Source organism: Hemitrygon akajei, chromosome 3 (assembly GCF_048418815.1).
Source record: "Hemitrygon akajei chromosome 3, sHemAka1.3, whole genome shotgun sequence".
Taxonomy (NCBI): Eukaryota; Metazoa; Chordata; class Chondrichthyes; order Myliobatiformes; family Dasyatidae; genus Hemitrygon; species Hemitrygon akajei.
Genome location: NC_133126.1, coordinates 180,361,067 through 180,382,386, shown reverse-complemented (window position 1 = coordinate 180,382,386; position 21,320 = coordinate 180,361,067). Strand labels below are relative to the sequence as shown.

General features: G+C 39.1%; 2 protein-coding genes across 2 annotated transcripts in view; one reads left to right on the top strand and one right to left on the bottom strand.

Annotated features, from left to right (window-relative positions):
- pcolce2b (procollagen C-endopeptidase enhancer 2b) overlaps positions 1 to 18,850 on the top strand; it is a 43,398-nt gene extending 24,548 nt beyond the window's left edge. The window contains exons 5-9 of the mRNA XM_073041526.1: positions 1,373 to 1,509; positions 8,334 to 8,479; positions 9,951 to 10,034; positions 14,362 to 14,529; positions 18,272 to 18,850. Of these exons, the coding sequence (XP_072897627.1) occupies positions 1,373 to 1,509; positions 8,334 to 8,479; positions 9,951 to 10,034; positions 14,362 to 14,529; positions 18,272 to 18,402 (666 nt within the window). The 3' untranslated portion in view covers positions 18,403 to 18,850. The remainder of the gene's footprint in view (positions 1 to 1,372; positions 1,510 to 8,333; positions 8,480 to 9,950; positions 10,035 to 14,361; positions 14,530 to 18,271) is intronic.
- Positions 18,765 to 21,320, bottom strand: part of trpc1 (transient receptor potential cation channel, subfamily C, member 1) — an 86,198-nt gene continuing 83,642 nt past the window's right edge. Inside the window, exons 14-15 of the transcript XR_012098412.1 lie at positions 21,229 to 21,263; positions 18,765 to 20,390 (exon numbers count right to left, since the gene is read on the bottom strand). The gene's annotated coding sequence lies outside the window, so the exon portion shown is untranslated. The remainder of the gene's footprint in view (positions 20,391 to 21,228; positions 21,264 to 21,320) is intronic.

Sequence of the window (21,320 nt, the reverse complement as noted above, 5' to 3'; positions counted from 1 at the left end):
ACCCTCTGAGGGATGATTGGGTTAAATGCCGAGATTACGTTGATGAACATCAACTTGGCGTAGGTGGCATCGTTTTCTAGGTTGGACAGGATAGAGTGGAAGGCTGACGCAATGGCATCATCAGTGCACCAGTTTGAGCCGTAGGTGAACTGGAAAGGGTCCAATGTAGTTGGAAGATGCAATTTTATACAATCCATTACCTGCCCTCAAAGCACTTAATGGTTGTTGAGATCAGTGCCAGTGGGCGGTAATCATTTAGGCCAGTTACTGTGACTCTCCTGGGCACCAGAATGATGGTGGCTACCTTGAAGCCTGCAGGGACACTGGACTGTTGCAAAGAGATTAAAGATGTCCATGAAGACCTCTGTTAGCTGGGCTGCACGATCCCTCAGCACCCAATCAAGTGTGTTGTCTGGCCCCACAGCTCACATGGGTTTATCCTGGCTAGGAACCTCCTCACCTTGCTGCAATCAGACAGGGTGCCTATTCCCTGAGGAGAGGGGGCTTTCCTCGATGTTAGCTCATTCAATGCGTCAAATCATGCATTCAGCCTATCAGGAAGGGAGGCGACACTAATGGTGCGCTGGGTGGACTTGTAATGAACAGGTGAAGAGGGTGAGCTCGTGGCTCTGAATAAGGTTACATCATTGAAGACTGGCAAGAGTATGACGTACTTGTAAACTAGGTTTAAGGTCAATGGGTCCAGGGTCTGATGAGATATTCAATTAGATGAATATTTATCATTAAGATAGGAAGTTCAACAGTTTGAAGAACTAAAAACAAACGAGAAAATCTGCAGATGCTGGAAATCCAAGCAACACACACAAAATGCTGGAGGAACTCAGCAGGCCAGCTAGCATCTGTGAAAAAGATTATGGTTGACGTTTCAGGCCAAGACCCTTCATTAGGACTAGAAAAGAAAATGGAGTCAGAGATGGGGGTGGGAGTGGAGGGGTGAATTAAAGAGCTGGGAAGTTGACTGGTGAGAGAGATACAGGACTGGAGAAGGGGGAATATGATAGGAGAAGACAGAAGGCCGTGGAAGAAAGAAAAGGGGGGAGACACACCTGTGGGAGGCGATGGGCAGGTAAGGAGATAAGGTGAGAGAGGGAAGTCGGAATGGAGAATGGTGAGGGCGGGGGTGTATTACCTGAAGTTCAAAAAATTGATGTTCATGCCATCAGGTTGGAGGCAACCCAGACGGAATACAAGGTGTTGCTCCTCCAACTGGTGTGGCCTCATTACGACAGTAGAGGAACCTGTAAGAACTGTAAGACAGCTGTAGGAACTGGAATTTTTAGTAAGACAATAACATAGCTACAGCAGAGTCTCTATCCAACAACTAATGTATGTTATTTTCCATCTTTAACAGATAATTGAGTTAAAATTCGAGAAGTTTGATGTTGAACGAGACAACTATTGCCGATATGATTATGTTTCTGTATATAATGGCGGTGAAAACAATGATGCAAAACGAATTGGCAAGTTCTGTGGAGATAGCCCTCCAGCGTAAGTGACTTTGGTGATTTTTTTTACAAATGTGTGTTTGTTCTTCCTTCTCTTAGTCTCTTGGAGTTACCACTCTTTGGGCACAGTGACAGTTCTGCTAGATCTAATATTTTCATACAATTATGACAGAATAGGAACTTGGCTTGGTCACTGATCCAAGGAAAGGGATTGATTCGGATATCAGGATAGGTGTTTGCTCCTGGTGCTTCTAACATGTTGAGGCAGTGACATTCCAAAAAGAATCCAACTACTTCACCAGGGTGAAAGGGCATGGACTTAAATAAACATCTTGTATTGTGGAAGGCCAATTTTATTAGAGTAACCCAGGACCCAGCTAAGGTTGGCTGCATTTAGTTGTGGCCAGGTCTACAGCTGCATAATGCAAAGCATTTATTAGAGAGAAAACAAGAGTTCCCAGGCAACATGTTCCTGTAAGGATCAAAATCACAGGTAACAACTTCACGGAACCCTGGTTGTTGAAGGTATTGAGGGTTGCATAAAGAGAGGAAGGAAACGTATGGCAAGTATAGGGAACTGAAGATGAGGCTCATCTGGAGTACAAAATAAAGTGTAAGATGGTGCTTAAAAAGGAAAAGAGTTATGAAATATTATTGTCAAACAGGATTAACATGAGTCATGCCTGGATAGAGTAGGTCTGCCCATTTAGGGATAACATGGGAACTCAATGAATACAGCCAGAAGATATAGGAGAGGTACTAAAAGAGGACATTCTCATGATAACTAAGGAAATGAGACTCTGTAGTTAGAGAATTTAGCAAGGGGTGAGGGGGTGAAAGTCCTGTGTAAGCTTTAATAATGAAAGAATTACTCAATGCCTTAGCAGGCTTGAAGGTGAATAAATCCCGTGGCTATATGGTGTCTACTTATGGCAGCTGTGGGAGGCAAGGGAACAAATTGCTGGGATCATAACTGTGAGATTTAAATCTTTGCTAACCAGAAGAGGTTTGAGTTGACTCGGCAACTGTAGCCCTCTTTATAAGATCATAAGACAGAGGAGCAGAATTAGGCCATTTGGCCCATCGAATGTGCTCTGATTTCTATCATGGCTGACCCATTATCCCTTATGACCCCATTCTCTTCTCCCTGTAACCTTTGATGCTTTGACTAATTAAGAACCTATCAACCTTCATTCTAAATATACCCAATGATTTGGCCTTGACAGTCGTTTGTGGCAATGAATTCCACTGGTTCACTATCCTCTGGCTAAAGAAATTTCTTATCTCTTTTCCAAATGGATGCCCCCTTATCAAAAGGGTGGTGATAGAGAATTGTGTTATTGTTACAAGTGGTGTTTCTCATTGGTGATTGGTATGGGACCTTGGCTGTTTACAATATATGTGAATGATTTGGAGGTGTGATCAGGAAGTCTGCAGATGATGGGAAGATTGATGGAGTTGTTGATGCTGTGGAGGAGTCTCAGTCTACAGGGTGAGATTAATGTGTTGGTGAAGTGAATTGAAAAATTGGAAATGGAGTTCAATCCAGATCAATGTAAGGTGATGCATTTTAAGAGCACTAATGAGACCAGGAGATATACTGTGGATGGTAGGACCTTGCAAAGGAACATTGGAAAAGAGAGATCCCTGAATGTGACAAGTAAATAATGTGGTTAGGAAGGCATGTTGGGATATTTGCCTTCAGGAGGGCAGTGAATACAAAAGTGGAGAGGTTATGTTCCAACTTTATAAAGCTTTGGTTTAGTCCAGAACTGCATGTAGTTTTGGGTGCCAGACTACAGCAAGGATTCATAGTGATGGAGAATTTTGCTTGGGGTTGAGCATTTCAGTTATGAGGAGAGATTGGAGAAGTTAGGTCTCTTCTCCCTGAAGTGGAGGACATTAAGTGGAGATGTGATTGAGATACATAAAATTATGAAGGGTATTGATAGAATAGACTGCAGATATCTTTTCCCCCATCAGCATAGACGAAGCAAGATAACTTAGATGTAGGATGGGGGAGGAACTTTTGTGACCCAGAGGGAGAGGCAACTATCTGGAATGTACTGCCTAAGTGAGTGGTGGAAGCAGAGTTATCAACAGCATTTAAGGAGTGTGGGAATGAGCCCTTGAATTGCTTAGGCATGGTCGACCAGTGCTGGAGATGGGGTTATTGTGGATGAATGCCCACTGGTCAGGGTGGACCTAGTGGGCCAAGTGGCTTATTCCCATGCTGTTTATCTGAATGATTCCAAATCCTGCCTTTTTAAAGGTAATTTCAAAGATACACACTTAGTGGTACATTTCCTTCATGAAACATTACTAGTGGTATGTTGGGTTGAACTGATGAGATTCTGAACATCCCATTAGTCTTTCGTCTAAAAATGATCTCACACAGGATGGCAACAGGTAGAAGAAGCACCTTCCACTCCCTCTGTCATCTTTTGAGTTGGGTGTGTTACGAACCCTGTAACTGGGTCACATACCAGCAAAGATAGAGAGGTCCATTGAAGTCTGATGATACTATTTTTAACAGTATTTATTAGTAAAAATACACAAAAATAATATCAATGCAAATATACAGATAATATACATCGTCAATACTAAATCTAAAAGTGCGGGTATAATAATAATCAATAAGAAATAAGCTCTATCGTTGTCTAGGGGATAATGAATTGTCCGATTGAAATGTACAGTTCACTGCAGTTCCACAAGCTGCCGACTTTTGGGTTGTCGCTGTGTTGCACTTTGTTGGAGAGAGAGAGAGAAATAGGAATAGAATGGGAATAGAATGGGAACAGTTACCGCTACGGGTTTTTCCAACCTTTATGATTTCGATCCGACAGGTGTCTCTTTGTTGTGGCCGTTCAATTGTGACCTCTCCTTTAGCTAAACCGTTCTTCCGTGATGAGCCTGCCACCATAGCAAGGGAGGATGCACACAAGCCCTCACCGGCGTTCGCTATAAAATGCTGTCACTGGATTTCCAGCGTTTCTCCTGGTGCGTCTAAAGGGGTTGTTCTCCAGACCCTCTTTTATCCTTACTCACAGGGTCTCAGATGTCAATCAGGTTGGGATGATGCAATCCCTCAACCAGCCCACTCTGGTTGTCCCCTGAGGGGTTTCAATGAATAATACAGTACTCAATACACAATTCTGTCTCCAAGAGACAATGGCTGTTATCAGTGGTTCCGTTTTGCTGAGGTCAGGACACATTCCAAATCTTGTGTATTCTGGGTGTCTCTCTCTCATTTCCTGGGTCCCAGACCCGAATTAATAGCGATCTTGCGATTCTCAAAAAGGAGGAGGCGACTTTGTACCCTTCGGCCCCTCAGAGTTGCTTCACATTCATAACAGGTGTCACCCTAGTATTTTGGAATTCTTACCAACAACCAAAATAAACAAAGTTGACTTCATCTTTGATGCTTGCTCTTGATGCCTCCATTTGGTGACTCACCTCTTGCTGGAACTTCCTCCTCAACATCTCAACATCCACTTCTCCTCATCCAAGTGATCACAAAAGACCATAAGATTGAGAACTCAAAATTCATAGAAAAGGGAGAACTCCTCTGTTGTCATTCAGAACTAGCCACTGACAAGTATCCAGATGCTCCAGATGTTGAGTAGGATATGTAATTCACCTTTCGTTTCCTTGGTCCTTCAAAGTTCTTGCCATATACCTCCAAGCTATGAATCTTTAGTCTGGTATACAATCATAAAATTATACCTCGAGGCAAAGGTTATAATTAAAACGAGAGAAACGAACAGTTGATGTTTTGAGTCAAGACAGACATGAAGGATCTCACTGTGAAATATCAACTGTGCATTTCCCTCCATAGATGCTGTCTGGCCCAGTGAGTCCCTCCAGCATCTTGAGTGTTGCTCTAGGTCCCAGCATCTGCAGTCTCTTGTATCTAAATGTAATTAAAACCACTATTTTGTAGAAGTATCCAAATAATTACTGTGGAAACGTGAAAAAAATCATGCCTAACTTTGGTTTATTTCTATAAATTATGCAAATATATCTTGTAATCAGAGGGCATAATAACATCATTACATGTTATAATGTACCATTGCATGTTAAGAGTTCCTTACTCTTCCATTTAGAATTAATACACTTGTTTGAAACTCATCTTGTTGATTTACTATAAATAGAACTTTTTTGAACTTAAGCAACATATAATGCCCACCTTAAAATACACTTCAATTATAATACAAGGACTGGAAGAGTTTAAAATGGGGAATAAACCAGGAGAAGCAACTTCTAAATCAAACATTTTCAGGCAAGCTCTTGTCTCTTGACATTTTCATTGCTTTAAACAGAAAATTGGATCTGGAGGTTCGATTATACAACTGCAACCTCAGTAAAGTGTATTTTCTGAACATGAGATTCTGCAGTTGATGGAAATCTTGAGCAACACACCAAAAATGCTGAAGGAACTCCGCACAGTCAACGTTTCTGCTGAAACCCTTCATCAGGACTGGAAAGAAAGAAGGGGAAGAAGTTAGAATAAGGTGAGAGGAAGGAAAGGAGTATAAACTGGTAGGTGATAGGTGAGGGGGAAGGTGGGTGGGGAAGAGAGGATGAAGTAAGAAGCTGAGAGGTGACAGGTAAAGAGCTAAAAATGAATGTAATATGAGAGAACAGTGGATACTGGAAGAATGGGAAGGAGAAGGGGAGGTGATGGGCAGGTGAAGAGAAGAGGTGAGAGGGTAACCAGAATGACAATTAGAAAAAGAGGGAAGAGTGGACTAATTATAGGAAGTTAGAGAAATAGATGTTACTTTTATTGACCACCTTATTCTGGCTTCTGCCCCTTCCATTCCAGTTCTGATGATGAATCTCAGCCCAAAACTGTACCGTTTTTGTTTGTTTGTTTTTTCAGAGTGAGCTCCAGCCAGGAGACTTCTGACCAATTTTTTAAAAAAAAAACTGCTCCAACTTATTTTTGTAGTAATATTAACATAAAAGGAAGATGATGTGTAGAAATGGGAAATGCACAGGAGACATGAGTACTCTGGTGGGAAATGACTGAAAAATGGCAAGTCAGATGTAATCGGGCCTCATTGACAAAGTGGGGCTGGATACCAAAGCCCGTATGTGAGCAAGTGGAAACATTTCTCAATGTGAATAATAATCTTGAGCAAAAAGGACATGCAGGCACTGGATGCTGTAATGAGAGAATACAAGCAAGCCAACTTACTTATGGAGATTTACTGTGCCCTTCATTGTACACACACCGACTCAGTAACTGTGCATAAAGTTGTGGAGCTCTCATATAGAGATGTAGCTCAAACGTAAGAAAAGTACATCGACTTGCACTGTATGGGATATCAGAGAGCCATAACTAAAGCATTTGCATTCAAAAGCTGGGGGAAACAGTGACTATATCCACTGTGGCCACTTTATTAGTTAATTCCAATACCTACTAAAGTGGCCACTGAGTGTATGTTTGTGGCCTTCAAGGTTTGACGTGTATCCAGAGATGCTCTTCTGAACACCACTGTTATCATGTGCGGTTATTTGAGTCGCTGTCACCTTCCTATCAGTTTGAAACTGTCTGACGAAGCCTCAAGGTAGGAAGTAAATTTAGCCAATTTTTCACATTGAGAGGAGACTACAGTTTAGGCTTCTGCTTAGCAGAGCACAGCTACAGGACACCTGCACTACACACAGGCTGGGAAATCTGTCCAAGCCTGTTTAACCTGGAGCAATTATCATGGGTCCATCCAAAAGAATGCAAGAAATTGGCTGCTGGGATAAAAGCAAGTGAAGCTTTTTATTTAATTAAGATAGCTTAAATGCTTTAAGAGTAGGTGTACATGTGTGTCTGTTTTTGTCTTCTATAAGGATATGCAGGTACACTCTTTAGGTACTTCCTGTATGTTTGCAGTCTGCTGCTGCTTTAACCCATTCGCGTCTCAGTTCAACATGTCATGCATTCCGAGACATTCTTGGGCACACCAATGTAATGAGTGGTTAATTCAGTTACTGTTGCTTTCCTGTTAGTTTGAACCAGTCTGGCCATTCTACTGACCTCTCACATTAACAAAGCACTTTTGCCAACAGAACTGCCACTCACTGATGATTTTATGCCTTTCCACCACTCTCTCTAAACTCTAGAGACTATTGCGTGTGAAAATACCAGATTAGCAGTTTCTGAGATACTCAAACCACCCAGTCTGGCACCAATAATCATTCCACAGTCAGAGTCACTTAGATCACATATCTTCCCCATTCTGATATTTACTTTGAACAAAAACTGGACTTCTTGATCATGTCTTATGCTTTTATTTATTGAGTTGCTGGCACATAATTGGCTGATAAGATATTTGCATTGGCAAGCAGGTGTAACTAATAAAGTAGCCACTGAGGGTATATAGCATTGCCTTTTTTAAACACCTATATGACTACAAACCATTATCATATCTTATTTGGAAATGATTTGTGAAAGTGCTTAAAATACAAGAACACAATGAGAGTTGAGTACTGGAAGGCAAGCTGGAGACATCCAGCACCTATCTGGTGTCTGATATGTTTCCTCTTCACATCTGCATATTTGTGATAGAGAAGTTCACAAAGCTGTTTTTGTAAACATTCCTTAGTACTATTTCACTTAATTTCCTGCTATTTTTAACCTAATTGTGCTAGGTTCATGCTGGAATGTGTTGTGACACTTGCAGACTGCCCCTAGCACATTTTTATGTGTGTTACTATTAACACAACGATGCATTTCACAGTTTGTTCCCATGTACGTGTGATAAATAAATCTGAACCTGGAGATGAATCTATTTGCTTTATGAAGTTTATTTCTTAGTTCATCTCCACCTCAATTTGTTGTGATGCTGTTTGTTTCGGTGTGTATAGGCCAGTTCTGTCACAAGAAAATGAAATAGTGGTGCAGTTCCTCTCGGATCTAAGTGTCACAGCTGATGGTTTCTTGGCTCACTACAAATTCAGATCAAAGAAGTTTCTCAGCACAGCTGCACCAGTCACAGCACCGACCATAACAAGTAAGTTTGTCATTGTACAGAGAATATTTAGTATTGTGGAATACTAATTCATTATCGTACAGGAAACAGTTGGGATTGAACAAAGTGTTTAAATGTGCCTGAGTATGTTTTCCACTAAGCTCTGGAATACTGCTGCTTTTTCACTAACAATTTCTTTGGTAAATCCACCCACCCCATTAAGCTTTCAGTGAGCTAAATGTTATTTGTGAGCTACATAAATAGCATGTTAAAAGTACCTTTAAAAAAAAACTCATAATCTCTATTGGCCTTTACAAAGATGGATCTCTCTCTGTCTAATTGAGATGACTATTTTTAAAACATGGGTCACTTACAGCAGGTTGATTTTTAATATGAATTACTTATTTCTGTAAAGTTTTAAATGATTCATTCATTCATTAACCAAAAATCCATATGGACATAATTTACTGCAATTCAAACCTTTTTCTTTTATTAAATATGGATTTATAGATTGGGTTTTGTCTACTTCATGTAGTTGGCAAGCTTTTCTCTTTATCATTTGGCTTCAATTGAGAAATATTCACTAAAACTATTAAAGTACTAACTACCTGTACACAGATACATCATCAACATAACAGTTTGCTAATGAGGTAATAAATATTCATTATTATCTCAAAAATTGAATAGAATACTTGTTCACTAATAGATTGATCAACATTTTTCTTCTTAGGAAGGTTAATACTTTATATCTGCTGCCCAGTATTGTTGATTGCAGAAAGGTCCAGTATATCAATATCTTAATGTTTAGAAGGTGCCGTTGCTTAAAAAAACATTTTCTTGGCATGTTTCTCCTTTGCCCAGCTCTCACTGGACAGGCCATTTATTATTTGTGCAGTGTCTGTCTCATACAGTGCACATTAAGACAAGGATTCCAAAGATTGTTGCAGCATGAATCTTGCCTTGTATCTTAGACTTGGTCAGGCAGTGTGTGTCTATAATTGCCTGAAAGACCCAGTGACTCAGCAGATAAAGTGAATTATTTGACTAATGTTTATGTTGATTTACTTACTAATACATCTTCTGCTAACAGCTGCAGTGCATTCCATGAAAATTCAGAGTTGAGTAGTATTACTTCAATACACTTTTGTACTTAAAGTGCAATATAAAATATAACGTTAACTGAAGCTTCTAATAACTCAGTGCATTTGACTGCTTATGTAGCTTGATCACAGACATCTACACTGATTTTTTTACAGAAGTTAACATTATATACCTTGAAGTAGAACAGAAATGAATTTTTGAGAGCGAGCTGTTTATAGTTACTGTAATAAATGTGAACTTACTTCAAATGTGAATTTACTTCTGAAAAGTAAATCTGAGATAATAGGTAAGTCACTGTTTTTTTCCTTCTGAAAGTAATTATATATGGCTTTAAGTTGACTTGTTGGTATGAATAATTTGATTGTTAAATGCCTGCCTTAATGAATTCTGGATGCTCCATTTTGTTTTAAAGCCATTAAGCCAACAGTGCCTCCTTGCCAGCTGAAATGCAGAAGAAGTGGAACAATGGGAAGCAATTATTGTAACAGTGACTTTGGTGAGAAACCTAGGCTTTCAATAGTTTAAGTAATTTTTTTTCTATATATCTGTGAACATAAAAGCTGACATTTACCATCTACAACCAACTATATGTATATAAGGGCTTCACAGAAAGCTTTTCTTGTGAAAGAGTGAATTTGTGTATTAAAAACAAGTACAGCTCCAAAGCGTAAACTCAAGTCATGAAACATAGGCTGAATTGTCAGTATATTTAAAGTGTTTATTTAGTTACAGTTTTTGGCAAGTTTTCCCTCTGCCTAAGGCATAATGGTGCACTTGTCACATTGTGATCACCGAGTAGCTAGAAACGTCATGCGGTAAGCTATACGAATACAGATGTGTTCAGTTTTACCTGAATTAACTGCTCATAGCAATGCAGTAATTGTTCTGATGTATGTTGTTGGAGTGTGAGTAACGATTCAAAGTACATTTATTCTCAAAGAATATATGCAGTATACAACCCTGAGATTTGTCTTCCCACAGATAGCCACAAAACAAAGAGACACCGTTCAAAGAAAATCATCAAACCCTTGACATGCTTTAAAAAAAAAAGAGCAAAAAACCACCAAACTGTCACAAAGTCATTGAAAGAGTCCAGGCATATTCAGTCCAATCCAGTGCTGTGTCATATATATTAGTATTATTAATGCATTATGTAATTAATACATTCATAATACATATTCATTGCTTACCCTTCCATTTCTGTAGGTTTATGATGTACTGAGGTGATCATTCAGCCAATTACGTCCTTGCTGTCCAAACATAATAAGTATCCTATATAAACCCAATCCCCAGTACCTAGCTCTTGCTTCATAATCTAATAGTTTATGTTACTTAAAATCTGTTGTAGTATAATGTGTCATCTTGCACCTTCACCTTTCAAGGTGACAATTCTAGACACCACAGTAGGAAAAATATTAATTATGTTTTAATTCTTTTACCATTTACTTTAGCTAAGTGATTTCTAGTTAGTGACCTCTCTGCTTTTGGAAATGGCTCCTCAAATACACTCTATCCAGGTCTCTCATAATTTAATTTCACCTTGGTCTAATCTTCTCTAAACAAAAAGAGCCAAGCCAATCCGCTTCTATTCCATTTCTCCATTTCTGGCATGATTCTTCTGAATGTCTTTAGTGATTCTCTAGTGCTGTTTGTACCTCTTGTGATGTGATGCTCAGAACCACAGCTGTGGCCTAAACAGTCATTCATTGAAAAATACCTTGAAATTAAAAAAGCCTAATGCAGCGTCAACAGAACCCAATTGCAAAAAGTCTTGTCACCTTAACAACCATTGCATTTTGCTTCCTGCAAGTTAGAGTCCAACATGTCACTTGCCCTCAGAACCTGTGTGCTTTTAATTTTTATATATCTGACTGCCCTGCCGAGAACCTAGTAAAGATTAATTAAAATCCATTTAAGTTATATCAGTTGAGGTAGTCTCTTTGAATATGAAGAAATAACATTCATTAACAAATCCGGGCTCTCAATCCTCGCTTTCAAAGCTCAGTTCTTCACCATGTGATTGTCCTTCATTAAGCTTGGGTTGAAACACTGGAAATTCCTTCACCTGCTCTACTCTTGTTTAATATTGACATCATCGTAACAGTGTTTCAATTAAGCAGCATCAACTTTCCATTTCCTATCAAGTCTATTCTAGATTTGGACTCTGACCCTTTAACTTCCTCTGAGTACAATTGCTCTGCCCTCTCTTCTTGTGTTCCCTCAGCTGTTTCAGGGATTTACTGTTATCTTGTTGAATAGTGGAGCAGAAGACCTAGATGGGATAAAAATTGGAGGTGTTAATATCAACAATATAAGATATGCAGTCGATACCACACTAATAGCAAGTGTTGCAGAAGACCTACAAATCCTCCAGACAAAGTAGTACAAACAAGTGCAGATATTGGTCTAACCATCAACTGTTTTTTAAAAAAAACAAATGTATGGTAATATCAAAACAGCAGGATACTCCCAACTACCTACATCGGTAACCAAGAGATTGAACAAAATACCAGCTTTAATTACCTTAGTAGCTTTATATCACAAGATGCAAGAAGTAAAGTAGAAATAAAAAGAATTGCCATTGCCAAAATCAGCTTCCAAAAAATGAAGCCCATTTTTACCAACAGACACATTTCTAATGACAACAAGGCTTAGGCTACTAAAATGTTACATCTGGTCAATCCTGCTGTATGCTTCTGAAACGTGGACTATAACACCAGAACTCCAAAGAAACTTAGAAGCAACAGAAATGTGGTTTCTTAGAAGAATGCTGGAAATATCATATAGAGATAGGGTAACTAATGAGACAGTACTCGAATGTGCCCATTCAAAAAGATCTTTAATGAGAACATTAAATGAGAGGAAACATAAATTCCTGGGTCATGTCATCAGAAAGGGAGAAATAGAATGCTTTACAAGGTCATATGCCTGGGAAACGTGGAAGAGGATGGCAAAGAAGAAAATATATGGACACTGAAAGAATTAACAGATCTAAGTGTGCAAGATGTCATTGACGCTGCAAGGGATCGTTCAATGTGGAGAGCCATGATCGCCCAAGTGTGTAACGTGCAAGGCACATGCAGAAGAAGGTGGAACAGAATCAAGGAAATTACATCCCATTCCCTGTGTTCTTTTAATCAAGGCCAGTCCAGTTTCCAGACCGTGTTTGCTTATTGACATCTCAGTTCAGTAAAATTAACCTTCTGACTGCTGAGAACTTTTACTCCAAGCCTCTTTGTTAACTGATGCTGTGTGTGATCCTGCACCAAAATACTGCCTTTGATCTAAGTCTTCCTCCAAGACACATCCACTTTCAGAAGGTGCTTGCATCCATTCATCCTGAGTAATGATTTTGTACAGGAGTAACTCAATGCTCACTCAGAAGCCACTCTCAATTGGAACTGTGAGTAAGGCAGGCCATTGTGGTGAGCATGTTAACTTCCTAATTAAGGATTTCTTATTAGTTTAAAAAAATCCTGCAGCAAAAGAGACTAAAGTATTTTAACATGAGCCAATGTATTTGGTGGTTCTTGAATTGTCAAGCTGTGGTTCCCACCCATACGATCATACCCTGGTGGGTGCTACAGTTTTCCCAAGTGTCTCTGGAAGTCTGTATAGTTGGGGAGGGAAGAAAACTGTTTGAAGGTTCCTTACTCTGTGATCTTGTGCAAATAGATGTTTATTACAAAAACGTGGATAGTGAGTAATGTTGTAAAAGGATTCAGCAGGTTATAGACCAATTGGGAATAATGGCAAGTGGAGTTTAACCCAGACAAGTCACTTTGGAAAGTCAAATACAAGAGTGAAGAGTAAATGGAAAGATCCTTAGAAGAACTGATATACAGAAGGATCTTGAGGTGCAAGTCCATTGCTCCCTGAAACTGACTACACAAGTAAATAAGGTAGTAAGGAAAGGGATAGGGTATCCTTGCCTTCATTGTTCAGGATGTTGAGTATAAAAATTGGCAAGTCATGTTCCATTTGATATTTATTTATATTTGTAGTGTATGCAGTTCTGGGTGGGGATGACCTGTTACAAGTGTATATAATATTCTGAGAAGCATAGATAGGGGGTAAATAGAGTCTTGTTCCCAGGGTGGAATGCTAAATACCAGAGAGCATTGGCTTAAGGTGATAGGGAAAGCTTAAAGGAGATGCATGAGACAAAATTTTTTTTTAACAGAGTGTAAAAAAATGCTTCAAGGGGAAGTGGTGGAAACAGAAGTAATAACAACGTTTAAGAGGTGTTTAGACAGGCAGAGAATGGAAGGATGTAGACAATTGTTGGTACTTTGGATTGACATCATGGTCAGTGTAGACATTATGAGTGGAAAAACCTGTTCTTCTTCTTCTTCTATGTTCTCTAGTTAACTAGTTAAAAGACATAACTTATTTGAAGCTTGCTGATGTCACAGCTCTTCTCCCTCATTTAAATGGAATTCGTAGGTAGTTTGCCATTGTAACTGCTGGGAAATTGATGGAAGCTGGTGCCCAGTTGCTCGACGAAGAGCCCAACACTGGGCATTTTAAGAAATCACTGACCAACACACTTTGAAGAAATTCAAGACTTGAGTTTTCCCCATTTACGTGCTCGGGAATTCCCTGATAGTTACTGAGGAAAATGCATTCATATCATGTCAGTGCACTCTCAACACCTGCATACAACTGCTCAAAGCAATCTTGATGCATCTTATTTATTTAACAATTGAATTGTTTATTTTAGCCATAGCCTGAAAGAAAACATGAATTTGAAGTAATAGTAATATGAAACTGAAATCGTATTGTTTAAACTTTTTAAAATATTGAATTCTTGTTTTCTACAGTGCTAACTGGGACAGTTATAACTGCTGTAACACGCAATGGTAGCATCCATGCAACGATCTCTATCATAAATATTTATAAAGAAGGGACTCTGGCAATTCAACAGGCAGGGAAGAACATGAGTGTCAAAATAATTGCAGTGTGTAAAAAGTGTCCAATTATTAAACGAGGTAAGCTTGCTATTTCGATGGCTATTTTATCAATATGTATGTTTAAAATTTAGTTGTCTGATGTAACAGGAATAGAGTGGCTAGGGGCAGTGCCTAGCACCTGTCTGTTAATATATCCAGTGGTAGTTAAAGTTCTGTGAGAAGGCATATATGTTTGGGGGGGGGGGGTAGTTTTGGCTTTGAAAATCTTTTATCTGCAGGATGAATGAAAAATTGAAGGAATTAAGAAAATCTTTCTTCCTTGGGATAAAAATTCTCAATGATCCATCACCAGGTTTGACCATTACCAGTTTTAGTTATTTCAGATAGTACCTTGGGTTAATAACTTTACTTCAAGTGAGACATCAATAGAATTCGGCATCTATCACTATGATCATAGGGACATTTACACCATACACTATATCCGCAAAGCAAACAGCATTATGAAGGACCACACGCACCCCTCATACAAACTTTTCTCCCTCCTACCGTCTGGGAAAAGGCACCAAAACATTCGAGCTCTTTCACGACCAGATTATGTAACAGTTTCTTTCCCCCAAGCTATCAGACTCCTCAATACCCAGAGCCTGGACTGACACCTTACTGCCCTAGTCTTGTTTATTATTTATTGTAATGCCTGCACTGTTTTGTGCACTTTATGCAGTCCTGAGTAGGTCTGTAGTCTAGTGTAGTTTTTTTTTCTGTGTTGTTTTTTACGTAGTTCAGTCTAGTTTTTGTACTGTGTCATGTAACACCATGGTCCTGAAAAAACGTTGTCTCATTTTTACTATGTACTGTACCAGCAGTTATGGTCGAAATGACAATAAAAAGTGACTTGACTTGAGAGGCCATTAAATTGGTGCATTGTGGCACAGCATTTTCAAAATTAGCCTTATTGAACTGGTCTCCTATAGCATGTGAAATGGGTAGGGTGATGATCCAGCACACCTAATAGAGTGAAGTACAAATAGGCTGAGAAAGCAGGGCCAAGTGGGAGGCCACAGAGAAAGTGAGCAGCAGGGAGAGGCTGTGAGAGATCTGGAATGGATTTGAGAAGTGGACCTGGTAGCTGGACCTCAAGTGGGCCAGAAAGGATGATGTTTGAGTGGACCAGAGAGGACAGAGGCCCAGCAGACCATGGAAGGTGAAGCAGGAGACGGTATGGACAGAGCAAAGGTTCAACTAACCTAGGGATTGTGCAATGGTAATCAGCGGCAGGGAAAGCAGTGGATGATGAGATGTGAAGAGGAACAAGGCAGTGAGCCAGCGCACCAGGTTGGGTGAAGTATGAGCAGGCTGAGATGGCAGAGCATAGTGGGATCAAACTTGTAAAGGCACAGAGGTAGCAGGTGACTGGATGATCCAGAGTGGATTTGACCACCTGGCAAGGTGAAGCTCAAGCAAGCCTGATGACTACATAGTAGGTTTGACTCGAGTGGACCGATAAGGTACACATCGGGTGGTCTCAAACTGACTAGAAAAGAACAACAAAATGCAAAGAGGATGCAGCTATGGCAGGGTGGATGCTGGTAGATGAATGGTCTCCGCCCGAAATGTCGACTGTTTACCCATTTCCATGGATGCTGCCTGGCCTGCTGAGTTCCTCCAGCATTTTGTGTGAGTTGCTTGGATTTCTAGCATCTGCAGATTTTTCTCGTGTTGGTTTTTTAAACCTGAAGGGTTTAACAATACAAAAGAGAAACGCAATGCTTTTTCACTTTTTGTGTAAGCAGTAATCCTTTTCTTTAAAAAAAAATAATCTAGTAAACACTCCCTTCTGCTTTCAGTAGAAAAGATGCCTGTAATCAATTTTGTAAAGTACTCTCGCTATTTGAAATAAGATCAGAAACGCTTAACGTCCTGGCTCATCTGCGGAGAAGGGATTATGCTCCTTTTTTGTTAGTTTTTTACCAGACGCCAGCATCTCCATCCTGCGCTCTCTTTGGCTTTAATGAGTTTTGTCATTTCTACATTTAAAGACAACATTTTATGTAGAAATTTAAATCTTTAGAATGTTAAATGGACATGGAATGGCCTCCCAGCCTAACAGCGTTCACGTTCCATCTTTAAATGTTTAAAAAAGATTTTAATGTAACCTTTTTGTTTTAACAATAGTTGCACGTTCCTAATGCTTTAGCTTTGTTTCATTTTAATTTATCCGCACATTTCTTTGCTTTGATGTACCCTTCTTTGCTAGATACCTTCTATTCCAAGAGTTGCTACTGCTAATCTATAAACTAGTCTGATAACTTAAGTTAATTTGTATCAGATCACCATTTATTTCAATAATTTGCCCTTTTCCCCCAAAATCCAATATTATTTTCCTTGGAAATTTATCATCCTTTTCTACTTTCAATATACCAATTGTTCAGCTACTTTTCCTGACCAAAATCCAAGTGTTTCTGGTTAGACAAGATACAGTATATACAGCAATGAGGCATGATGTTTCTAATGTTGAGAAACATCTTACTTCCATCCACGTGCCCGTTCTTCCTTTTGGATAGTTTCATTCCAATTTGTTACAGCTTTAAGACTTAACTCTTGTGTGCTGTTGAGATTTTCTTAATATTTATCTAACCTTAAAGCTCTAAGCAGAGGCCTGTATTCACAAATACCATCTCTCTTACTTCATTCTCATTTCTGTCCCATTGATCTTCACCTTCGATAATCACATGCTTGTCTTCATCGGTAAAGACAATGAGTTTAAGAAGTCATGATGCAAGAGTATAAAACTTTGGTTTGGCTTTATTTGGAGTATTGTGTGTAGTTATGTTCTTACAGGAAAGATAGGAAGCTTTGTAGAGGGCACAGAAGAGGTTATTAGAATGATACCATTAGCTATGAGGATTGGTTGGACATGGTGGAGTGTGGCAATTCATTGCGAGCTGCTCCCTGCAGACTTACTCATTACTTCTATTACAACAGTTCCACTCCTTTTAAATCTAAATTTACTCACTTTATTCTGCATTGTTGTTTTACCTTGTTCTGCATCAATGCACCCAGTAATGCTTTGATCTGTATGAACAGTATGCAAGACAAACTCTTCACTGTATCTTGGTACATGACAATAATAAACCAGTCCCAATTTTCTTTGTAGTATTAGAGGCTGAGGGACAACCTGATAGAACTTTATAAAATTGTGGGAGGTGTACAGCATATGAGATCCAGAAGTTAAGTCTTTTTGAGTGAGATTTAAGAAACATCTAGTCAAACACATGAATGTGCAGGGAATGGAGTATTGTGTTCAATTTTGGTTGCCCTGCTATAGAAAATGTTATTAAACTGGAAGCAGTCCAAGAAAGATTTACAAGAACTTGAGGGATTGAGGAAGAGGAGAGATAGGATAGGACTTTATTCCTTTGAGCGTAGCAGGCCGATGTAATCTTGTACAGGTGTATAAAATCATGAGGGGCATAGTTTGGGTAATTCTACCTTTACCCCAGAGAAAGTGTATTAAGAACTAAAGAACATATGTTTAAATTGAGAGGGCAACAGGTTTTAAGAGGAACTTGAGGGGGAACATTTTTATTAAAAGCAAGAGGTATCCGTGTGGAATGAGCTGCCAGAAGTGGTTGAGGCAGGTACAACACCACCTTTTAAAAGACAGGTACATAGGATTGGTAAGGTTTAGAAGGTTATGGGCTAAACACTGGCAACTGAGTCTAGCTTGGATGGGCATCCAGGTTCCAGTTAGGCAGTGACTCAAACTATTACATAATAGGTAAAGTTCTGCCTCTTGAGGAGTCTTTCTTTATTTTTGCAGGACTGAATTACATTTTCATGGGCCAAGTCGATGAAACTGGAAGAGGCAGAGTACTTCCCAACAGCTTTGTCGTGCCCTATAAATCAAAGAACCAAAGGTTTCTGAACAACTTGAAAAACAGACGATGCTAAACACACATAGCAGTGACTTTACTTTCTATTTATGATGCAAGAAATCTTTCACTGATTTTAATTTGGTTTGTTACAAGGTCCTCTTAACTGGTAGGAGACATTATATTGACAAATAGAAGCATTCAGATAAGTTTGATGGAATATATTTAAAGTGCTGCCAAGAATTTGGATGCTTGCTATGGGTATTTTAATCCTCAAACTAGCAGGGGAAAGTCTGGACAGAAAGATTAGCCCCATATTCACTCTGGCTTTGAAACTGTCTATTCATAACAGCAATGACAGAGAATGAACCTATGTATATCTTATATTCTTTCATATCATAATAAATGGTCTTAAGTGCAATAACAATGTACAGCAAATGATGTATTGTAATTAATGTTTTAATCTTTTTTATTTCTTCAACTGTCATTATTTACATAATGTATCTGCTGCTTAATAAAAAAAATATGGTATATTTGGAACTACTGAATGTCCTAAAGTCACCATTCAAGACTGCCAGAATCAACTCTCCATTGTACACAGAGAAAAGTTCTTGAACTCTTTTCCTAAGTTTTTCATGCTGGAGTTGATGGTAGAAAGTTAAGGAACATCAGGCAGTTTCAGCTCTTAATGGCAGGGTATTATCTTGTAAAACAGGGCTCAGCTTTCTTTATTTGGTAACTTGCCAAGATATCTGGTAGATAGAAACAGACCAGTGAAATGGCCGCGCATCCATCACATCATATTTAATGCAGCAAAACCTGAAGTGATAGGAATAATGGAGAAGCAATATAAATGAAGTTCTAAAGAGGACATAGCCAGGCATGACTTGGAGGCCAAACTACGAAGGCTGCTAAGAAAAGGCATAGATTACCACAGCAAACCCTGATAAAATAGTGGTGTGAGCACAGCTGGAATGCTGTGTTAATTCAGCACACTGCGCTCAATGATCAGGTTAAGGCCTTTGACAGTGTGACATTCATCAGAACAGTATGAACAAGCTGCACCCATCTTTGTTCGAACAGAAAGTGCAAATAATAGGTTTGGCAGAGAGCAAAAGACATATGCGTTCATACGACAGAGTTAAAATGATTGGCAAAGGAACAGCAGGCCCATTACAGAATTTTAATGCAGATTTATGATGAGATAAATTAATTGCATGTAAAGCTAAATGTAGACCTTATGGGAAAGTATTAAATTGAAGCAGGGTCAAGCAGGAACTACAGAGAGTTAATTGGAAGCAGTTGTTTTTGGGCAAGTTCACATCTGCCACGTGGAGGTGTTTAAAGACTAACTGCATAGAGGAGGCAGGTTCGGGAGATGAGCCGTGCTGGGGCATTGCAAGTGCAGCGTGTTGGAGTGCAGAGGGAAACTGAGTTCACATCACTGCTGGAGCTGGAGTGAGCGATTTAGGGAGGAGTCAATGCAGAAGAATTTTGATACCCATTCACCAAATCCAGCACCGAGCTGATTTGGTGAGATGGAGAACAGCTTTGGGCTTGTATTTCTTTTTCTGAGCATAACAGCCCAAGTAGGTTCTGCAGCAACATAACTCTTAATTACCCTCTTAGATGGCCCAGCCATTAAAGGATGAACTTCATTCATTTTAGGAGTGTAGCCCATATTCTATGAATTCTGCTTTGCAATTATATTAAATTGGCCCTTTAAGATTTGGTACGTTGGTGTATCGTTACCAGATTTTAAATGGGTGAACCTTGATTTTTGACAAAGATACAAAACAATAGAACTGTACACATGGAGTGTATAACCAGCAAACAAGACACTGATTAACATAGAAAATGCTGGAGGAACTCAGGAGGTCAGGCAGCATCTATAGAAAATAATAAACAGTCGATGTTTCAGGCTGACCCTTCATCAAGATCTCTGCCTCAGTGTTGATCCATTTCCATAGACGCTGCCCAAGTTGCTCCAGCAGTTTTGTTTGTTACCCTGGATTTCTAGCATCTGCAGAAGCTCTTGTGTTGATAAGAGACTGATGTTTTGAGACCCTGCAGAAGATAAATTTAATACCATAATGCCACTTGCACAATGGAAGAACCTGCCACATAAGAATATCATAAACAACATTCCAAAGAACAAGCTATCAGTTCCATATTTTCCTTACACCAAGATGTACCAAAATCTGACTGTATAACTTCTAAGTGTGCTGCTTTTAACCTCTGAGTGGCGAAGTGTCCCTCATGCTCCCCTTAACCCATGATCTCTCGCCGTAATCCCACCCAACTTAAGTGGAAAAAGTTTGCTTACATTTACCCTATCTATACCCCTAATTTTATATACCTCTATCAAATCTCCCCTCAGTCTTCTATGTTCCAAGAAATAAAGTCCTAACCTATTCAACCCTTCCTTATAACTCAGGACCTCCAATCCCAGCAACATTCTTTTAAATTTACTTTGTACTCTTTCAACCTTATTTACATTTTTTTCCTGTTGATTGGTGACCAAAACTGCACACAATACTCCAAATTAGGCCTCACCAACATCTTGCACAACTTCAACATAACATCCCATCTCCTGTTGTCTGTTTTATAAGAACAAGTCCAAAATGAATTGCTCAAATAATGTCCAAGTTATTATGACAGCATGCTGTGACAACCATCAAACACACCTATTATACTAACATACTGGAAAACATGCAGCTGCTTGAAGATCCATTTTAATTTGGTTACTGTGGATCACATTAGACTTCATCTGAATAGGAAATGGTTTTAAGAGAACTGCAATCTTTCACTCTGGCAGAGAAAACAATTTAAAGAAGCTTTAAGATTAAATTAAATACAAGTTAAAGTAGAAAATGTATCTACTGTCAGTGCTGAACACACTTACCTTATTTTTGCATGTAGAACTCTCCTGTTTGGTATCTATAAACAAGATTATAGGGTTCAACTTGCATTATAGAAGAGTTTTATTAAAAGTTT